Source organism: Macrotis lagotis, chromosome 1 (assembly GCF_037893015.1).
Source record: "Macrotis lagotis isolate mMagLag1 chromosome 1, bilby.v1.9.chrom.fasta, whole genome shotgun sequence".
NCBI classification, from domain to species: Eukaryota; Metazoa; Chordata; class Mammalia; order Peramelemorphia; family Peramelidae; genus Macrotis; species Macrotis lagotis.
The window spans coordinates 913,842,061-913,850,871 of NC_133658.1; the positions used below are offsets into that span (position 1 = coordinate 913,842,061).

The 8,811-nt window shown below is 37.7% G+C and overlaps 1 protein-coding gene across 1 annotated transcript in view; it reads left to right on the plus strand.

Annotated features, from left to right (window-relative positions):
- Window positions 1-6,836, plus strand: part of LOC141509020 (putative small intestine urate exporter) — a 78,805-nt gene extending 71,969 nt beyond the window's left edge. The window contains 2 exon segments of the mRNA XM_074218193.1: window positions 5,231-5,321; window positions 6,702-6,836. Of these exon segments, the coding sequence (XP_074074294.1) occupies window positions 5,231-5,321; window positions 6,702-6,836 (226 nt within the window).
- The last annotated feature ends 1,975 nt before the right edge of the window (window positions 6,837-8,811 follow it).

Genomic DNA, 8,811 nt, shown 5'->3' on the forward strand with positions numbered 1-8,811 from the left:
CTTTCAAGGTTATTTTTTGGAAAGATTTTATTTATTTTGAATTTTACAATTTTCTCCCTAATCTTGCTTCCTCCCCAACCCCCCACAGAAGGTAGTCTCTTAGTCTTTACATTCTTTTCATGGTATGCACTGATCTAAGTTGAATGTGATGAGAGAAAAACCATATCCTTAAAAAAGAAACATAAAGTATGAGATATAGCAGAATTACATCATAAGATAACATTTTTTTAAATTATAGCTATTAGTCTTTGGTCTTCAAACTTCAAAATTCTTTCTCTGGATACAGATGGCATTCTCCATTGCATATATCCTAAAATTGTGCCTGACTGTTGCCCTGCTGGCATGAGCAAGACCATTAAGATTGATCATCACCCCCATTTTTCTGTTAGGGTGTACAGAGTTCTTCTGGTTCTGCTCATCTTGCTCAGCATCAGTTCATACAAATCCTTCCAGGCTTCCCTGAATTCCCATCCCTTCTGGTTTCTAGTAGAACAATAGTTTTCCATCACAAACATATATCTCAACTTATTAAGGCATTCCCCAATTGATGGACATCCCCTCAATTTCCAATTCTTTGCTGCCACAAACAGAGCTGCTAAGATCTGAAGGTTATCTTTAATATCCTAATACTTGTATCCAAACTCCCACTCTTTTAATCAGCTGTAAATTTGATAAAGATACTATGTAAGAGACCAAACCACTTAAATATCTCATAAGCATTTCACTGAAGATCTTTTTAATGCCATTTGATGTCCATTCAGTAATTGCTTTTCTTTGTATCTCTTCATTCAATCAGTTTCAAATTCATCTACTTGTTCTATTTAGTAACTCAGGTTTCATCATCTTTTCTGCAAGAATAATTTACAAGATTTTGTAAATACTTTTACAAAACATTGGCAAAATTTTATATTCATAGTATTTCTCTGATCTACATGTACAGTAATCTTGTCAAAAAAGAAATGAGATTAGTCTGACATGGCCTGTTCTTTATGACGCCATGCTACCCCCCCCACCATGACTATTTCCTCTTCTCTGATGATCATCAGCAATCTCCTTAATAATGCATTCCAGATATAGGTCAGAAATTGGATCAAATTCTAATTTTAGATCTCATTTTCTTCCATTTTTTTTAATGATTAGGAAAACATTTTTGGGTTCCTATTAATGTTCTTTCAAAGGTCACCCATGATAGCTTAGCAAATACATCTACCTGTTATTGGTGTGCTCCAGGACATGGCTTATCTGGACCAGATGATCTGAGTTCCTTAGCGCTAGGTAAGTCCGTGGATAACATGGGAACTAGAGTAAGAAAGACATGAGTTAAAATCTGAACTCACAAATTCACTAGCTGTGCTTCAAAGCAAGTAAATACCCTTTCTGAATCTTAGTTCCTTACAACTAGAATGAAAATATCTACCTTGAAGGTTGTTGCAAAGTTCAAATAAGTAAATAATATAAAAAAGCTTTGGAAACCTTACTATTTAATATTTCTTCTAATTTTAAGTACAAAATAAGGGGAAATATATTAACACAAACACAACAGAACATAAGAGAGGATTCAATATAAAACAATAAATTACTGTTTAAGAAAACCTACATAATAAATATTATACTTGTGAACAAAGTTGTTCCTCTTTCTTTGTGTTTTTCATTTGTTCTCTATGTGCACTTTTTACTTTGTTTTTTCCTCATCCAACCTACTACAAGAAGGCTACATTTAAACATGAATTTGTATAATTCATGCACAAAAACACAGATACTCATACACACATATACACATATGTCAATAAAAGTCCATAGAAAGATATCTTTAATAATATGCATATATACACACATATACATTCATATGCATATATGCCAGACTGTACTATCTTTACTGTCATTTTTCTTCTGTTTCTCTGAAGGAGAATAGCATCTTCCTTCATTAATCCAATAGTTTCCTAAATCAACGAGATCATGACTTCCTATACCACAACAATATTTCAGTCTACTGGTGTCTAGTCATTTTAAATAGTCTAAAACAGAATTCATTATTATAGCTGGCCTATCATGTTTTCCCCTCATTTTTCTCTTTTGATTAAATGTTTGAATGGCATGGAAGGGACCATAATTAGCAAGCACCACTGCTTCTATATCCACTGGGAGTGTGTTGGTTCTTTCTCCCTTGTCAGCACCGCTGGCCTTGGTGCTCCTAATCAGCACAAGTTCACTCAATCTTTCTCCCTCAGATCCCTGACTCCTGTACTATCCTGGGAGGTAGAATTTCTATGGCTGAAAAACGCTACCTCCCAATGCGGCTGCCCTTTGGCACACCTATTGGTGTTTCAGCAGAGCTACCTCGAGATATTTACACTAGACTAGAGGTGAAACCTTCTTTCTGGGATCTTTCTTTGTAACTTCTCCAATTGTCTTCAGACAACCACTGTTCTGCCCCAATTCTAAATAATTTTTGTGACTCTCATTCTGAGGCACTTTTTAGTCTAGTGGAGGAAATCTGGAAAGCTTGGAATTTTCTGACCTACTCTATCATCTTCTCTGAATCCACTCCTTTGTAAACCTTAAACTACCATAAAAATTTCCTAAGTTCTCTTATCATTTAATTACTTATCTTGGGTATCATCTCCCAGTTACCTATTATTTCCACTCCTTTCTAATACAAAGATAATTCTTTTGGGGAAGCAGCTAAAAGTAAAATTTGAACAGCTTTACTTTTTCTCCACAGTCAATCACCTTCTCATTCACTCCAAGCAAATATCTCCCTTCATCAAACATTTCATCTTCACTAATATAGCTGAAAAATAACCCAAATTTTATTATCTTAAACTATTCACACCAATTCATATAAAAATATTTGGTTTCCACAAGATACAAGAGACTGCTGCTAGTTGGGATTATACAAGTAATTGTCAGAACAATATGTTACAAAGGCAAAGATTCTCTGAGCTACTGATTAGATGAAAAGACACAAGTCTACAAGCAGGAATGAGGAATTAAGACAAAAAGGAAAGATCAAAAAAATGACCCCTACCAGTCACCAAACTGGAAGAGTTCTCCTAGCCCAATCGAGATTAGGATAAAGTCAGCTCAGAGTAGTCATGGGTCAGCCTAGATTCTCTAACCTTTTACAGGTCTGCTTAATAAGATTCATGCATATTAACTTACACACTTCTGTGATGATTGAAGCTAATGAGCATAAAATTCACCATATGACCAGGGAGTGGGGATATATCAAGGATGTATCAACTAACTTGTATCCCTGATGACTAGGATTAATGTTTAGCTCTGAAGGGAGGAGAAAAACCTTTTCCAACTGTATATGATTGCATCTTATCACAATTTGGGGCTCTCCTCACTAGGGGGAGTATTTGTTTCCTGCAGGAAATGTTGAATCAGGAATTCTTCTGTCACTCTAGGATAATTTCATTATTAGGAGTCAAGTGACCTCACTCTGGGAAAAGGGGACTATGAAGCGCATTTCTAAAAACCTTAGAGCATACATTCTTTATACTCTAGTAAAATTTGATTATACTTTACCCTGGTGCATGCTCTGTACTTTCCAGCCCTCCTGATTTTCCTTAACTGTTTCCTAAGACTAAATTACCCTTCCATTCCCCTAATCATATTTTCCTCAAAATAAGCCCTTGCATGATTTTTCAAGTTGCTTATAATAGCCCTACAAAATACACCCCAATAAAGATTGTCAGCCAGATGGATGCATTCAGTATGTACCTTTGGGGTTAGAAAATAATATTGAATTAGAAAATAGTAATATTAATATATAATTAAAGAAAAATACATACTCTTATTGACATGAATAATTATAATTATACAAATTATAATTAAGTATTTGTTATACCCAAGTAGGTGCCTTTGGATGAGGGTAAATGCCTATGAAAATACATGAACTCGCTGAACAGATGAACTTGCTGAATGACACAAATAATTTGCACACATGATAATGTGTGAATGGAAAGAAAACCCTGCCTCTTATGAGCATAAAGGGCAAAAAAGAGAGGATTGAATGTATTTCAGGAATTCATGTTCTTGAAACTTGAAAAGTCTGGTGCATTAAAGTAGTTAAAAGGAAGTGAATTGACTTAATGCTGCCATGTGTTTTGTAAGGAGGCCAAAGAAGTCTATTAGTCTGGGTGTCAGCCCGTGCTCACCATGCTAAAGATGTGAAGAACTTCCTTGCAGAAAGAAAAGCAGATCAAATAATGATTCCAGCAGGAATGCTCATTAATCTTGAGGCATCCCCTGAAAATAAGCAAAAATTAAGCTGACTTGGTAGGATTTTAGGAGAAATGCAGTATTACTTGTGGAATTCCTTCCCCTCCTTTTATAACAAACTCAAATGTCACTTCTTCCATGAAACCTTCTGGGAGCTCTAACTTGTAACAGCATCTTCTCCTTCCTCCCAGTGTTTTGTTTTATAAATGTTTCATGCATTTATTCGCTATTGTTTTACAGTATGGTTATCTCTCTTAATTCTCTCAGGGAGACATTGAGTTTCCCCATTGTCTCTCTGATTATGGTCATAAAGCTAGGCACTCATAGTCATAAGGTCTAGTTCTGATTGAGCTAGAATTAAAAGCAATGGAGGAGGGAAAGGAGGAGAAAAGAAGGGCAGAAAGTTGCCAAGAGGCTGATTCAGCTTAAATGTAAAAGAGATTAGAGCTGTCCAAAAGTGAACAAAGCTTCCTGCCTTGGGAGTTCACCCTTCTTCCTAGGTGGGCTTCCGAAGAAGCCTGGATAGGCTTGTCTAGGATATTAATAGAATTAAATATCGAGAACTGAACAGGACCTCAGAGTCCACTTCATTCAATCCTTCATTTTATAGATAAAGAAACTGAGGTCCAGGAATATTATCTAAGATCATATATGGAGAGTCTGGAAACTCTTGTTTAAGTGTCACTTGTAAGCACCTTTCTAATTCTGATACACTGTTGCCAAAGATTGAGAAATATTGCCATATGAAAGGAAGGAAAGGAAGAGGAAGGAAAGAAAGGAAGAAAGAAAGAAAAGAAGGAAGGGAAGAAGGAAGGTAGATTTGGAGAAAGGATGGAAGGAAGAGAGGGAGACAAAGAGAGAGGAAGAAAGGAAGGAAGGAAGGAAGGAAGGAAGGAAGGAAGGAAGGAAGGAAGGAAGGAAGGAAGGAAGGAAGGAAGGAAGGAAGGAAGAGAGAGAAAATCAGTGTTCTACTTGACCTAAAAAAATTTTCTTCCCACAGATTCGCCAGCTTTATCCTGGGACTGTTAAATGTTTTTGTGATGATTTCAGGGCTCATTTCTCCCGTTGTTACTGGATTCTTCATTAACCAGGTAAAGCACATATACTTTAAAGGGATTTACATTCTGTATAGAATTAACACTGAACGGAGATAGACACGGAGTAAGGAGACCAAAAGGACCCACAAGACTATAAAATACAGAGCAGGAAAATACCTTGGAGATTACCTATTCTAACTTCCTTATTAACCTAGGAAGAAACTAGAGTCTAATGAGTTTGTGACCTAGACAAGTAAGAAAGCTACAGGGACCAAACTCTTAAGTCCTCCTCACCCACATACTTATAGGAAAGCCCTGAGGGGGAAGTCCCAGAAACAGGGAAGGTAAAGGAAGGTCATTCCATAAGACAGGACTCCAGGTAAGATTTCAAAGGGGAGGGAGAAGAAGGATCACATAGCTATAGCTTTCTTTACTTGGTCCCTAGAAAGGGACCCTCTGTTGTCAGAACCCATGACTTCCCATGACAGTCTCCATAGACAATTCTCACCAGATGGCAGCTCAGTTCTGTGGCCACCTCTGCTAGCTCTTACCTCATTAAAGGTAAAAGGCAGCTGGTAGGAAGGAAGTCCAAGTGATAGGAGGTCAAATGGAGAGTAGGGGATGTGGATAAGAGGAGAAAGTAGGAAACACAATAGGGAAGAAAATGAGGGGACCAGGACCCACTTCTCCAGTCTTCCCCCCACACACACAAACACACACACTCATACATACTCACTGCAGCAATAGAAGGGGCTGCGATCTAATTCCAGGAATCTCAAAATTCACATTAAAATTCCTGAACAGTAGAATCCATCCTTCTACAATAATCTGTGTGGGCACATGCATGCATTTGTATGAACTTGAAATGTCATTGATGTAGGGATACTCCCTGCTCTGCAACCAGTCTTGGAGTTACCAGTGCCACGGAGAACTTAAGTGATTTAACCAGCATCCCAGATCCTAGCATGAGGCAGCGATGAGACTTGCAACACCAGACTTCTTGACTCTGAGATCCATGCTTTACCCTGCTTTTCCAACTTCACAAATCACTCTCCTCACATAGGAAGCAAGGTCATTATCTCCATATCTCTGCAGATAAGGAAATGGAGACTCTGTCCAAATACCTAATCCATGATTCCAAGACAAGTGTCAGAGTTGGCCTTTAAACCACATTTCCTGACCCCAAGTTCCAGACTCTTGTCTACTGCAACTCAGGGCTTCTTGAACCCTTTGCTTCATCATGTTTTGAAGCTTCATTTATCTACATTAATGCAATGAAATGTACTTTAATCAAGACCAACAATGATAATCCCAAAAAAGACTTTCCCTGACCTGAAGAATTTCATGTGTTTTCTAACATAAGGGAAGATTGAGGAAGGTAGAACATTTTTTGGACCAACATTAAATCTTCAACTACCAATTTTTCATCTACAGGACACTGAAACAGGCTGGAAGAATGTTTTCTTTCTATCATCTGCTATTAATCTGTTAGGAATGATTTTCTACTTAATCTTTGGCAAAGCAGATATCCAGGAGTGGGCCAAAGAGTCTAGCCTCACCCGCTTCTAAGCACCAACAATAATGAACTGAAAATTACTTCTGCCAAAAACATCTCTAAAGATTTTCAGCATCATCCATGACTTCGCAACTCTCAGCCAACATATGCCAATGTCAAACTGCTTTTTTTTTTTTACAAATCACAACATCATTTAGATGTCTCTTCTCTCCTCCATCACCTAAGTTGAGGCTGTCATCACCTTTTTCTTAGTCTGTTGAGATGACCTTTTGGATCTCCCTGCCTTGTATTTCCCTCATTCCAATGCAACCTCCTTACTGCTGATAAAAATGATTTTCCAAAAGCCCAAGTCTGATCATCTCATTTCTCTCTAATTAACAAATTCCAACATCTCCCAATTGTCTTTAAGATGAAATAAAAAACTAGGTTATTTAGCTCCTCGTAGCCTGGTCCCTTCCTACTTTTGTTGGCTTTGTATATTTTATTTCCCTTCTCACATTCTGCTTTCTAGACCTACTGGCCTGCCTTCTCTTTATTCTATACATGTAACATTCTCCATCTCCAGTCTTCATGACGTTGTTCTCATTATCCTTCATATCTAGAATGCATTCCATCCTCACCTCTGCCTCTTGGGATATCAGATTTTCTTCAAGATTCAACTTAAGTACCATGAAACTTTTCTTGATCCCCTCCCTAGTTGCTAGGGGACACCCTTTCCTAACTTTTTTAATGAAATTAAAATTATTTTATATTATTTAATAAATAATTCATTTCTGTAACTGACCCTATTCTGTATTATTGTTTCATTTTGTTTGTTGGAGTTACCTGATTTTCTCAGGGTCACACAGCCAGTAAGTGTTAAGTGACTGCATGGGGATTTGAACTGTTTCCTCCTGACTGCAGGGTCAGTGCTCTATCCACTGTGCCACCTAGCTGCACCACCTTCCATTTTGTATAGCTGTTCAAGTCATGCTTCTCCATTCCTGAGTTAAGTTCAGGAAAGCAGTTTTCTCTCTGAATCAATCTATAGGGAATTTTATTATCACTCTGAATATTATCCCTTGAAGCAACTGCTTGTGATCCATATGCTCCAACCATCTTAACCTGGCACCATTCCTCAAAACAATAAGCCTTTATCCTTGCCTACAGTAAGAGGAAATTTGATCCCCTGATACTGATCACTCTACAAATATTATGTTAGAAAACACACAAGAATGATGAGCCTCATAAAGCAATGAATATTCTTCAATTGTAAGGGAGGGGCCTGAAGGCCACACACTTTTCTTAGCATAACCAACGGTGGTCTGTCGCTACCAACCTGACCCTTGCTTTTCCTTTGTTAATAAAGAGGGTCTCCCCTCTGTCACTGGGATCACTAGCCTTACTGAGATAACCAGTTTGATGCATTTTGCTAACTGTTATATGAATCACTATTAATAAGCTGATTTTGTGCAGCTTTTGTTAAGCTGATTTTGACCTCATCTTTTAGTTTAGCTATTTCAGCATGTCATCCTCTTTGTGGCCTCATTTGGTATTTTCTTGGCAAAGATACTGGATGGTTTGCTACTTCTGACTCCAGCTCATGTGTCAGATAAGGAACTGAGGTAGACAGGGTTAAGGGACTTGCCTAGGGTCACACAGCTAGTAAATGTTGGAGGTCAGATCTGAACTTATGAAAACGAGACTTCCTGACTTCAAGTTCTATACTTATTCCACAGTACTTACCTGTCTGTTCTTTAGCTGACCATTATTGAATTTACTCAAGACAGGATAGATTCCATATGCAATCATGTGCAAATATCATCTCATTCACTAGGCTTGAGGGCAGGAAATATTTAACTTCTGTCTTCATATCCCCAGCATTTAGTCTACTGCCTATCCCAGAATAGATACTTAGAACATGCTGGCTTATAGATGTTAAAATTTTATTCCCTGACCTGCAGGTTCTTCGTCTGCAAACCTTGGCTCTGGCTTCATCTCTGTTCTTTAGAGGTGTGATCAGTCTAGGCATAAGGATCCTCTCTGATG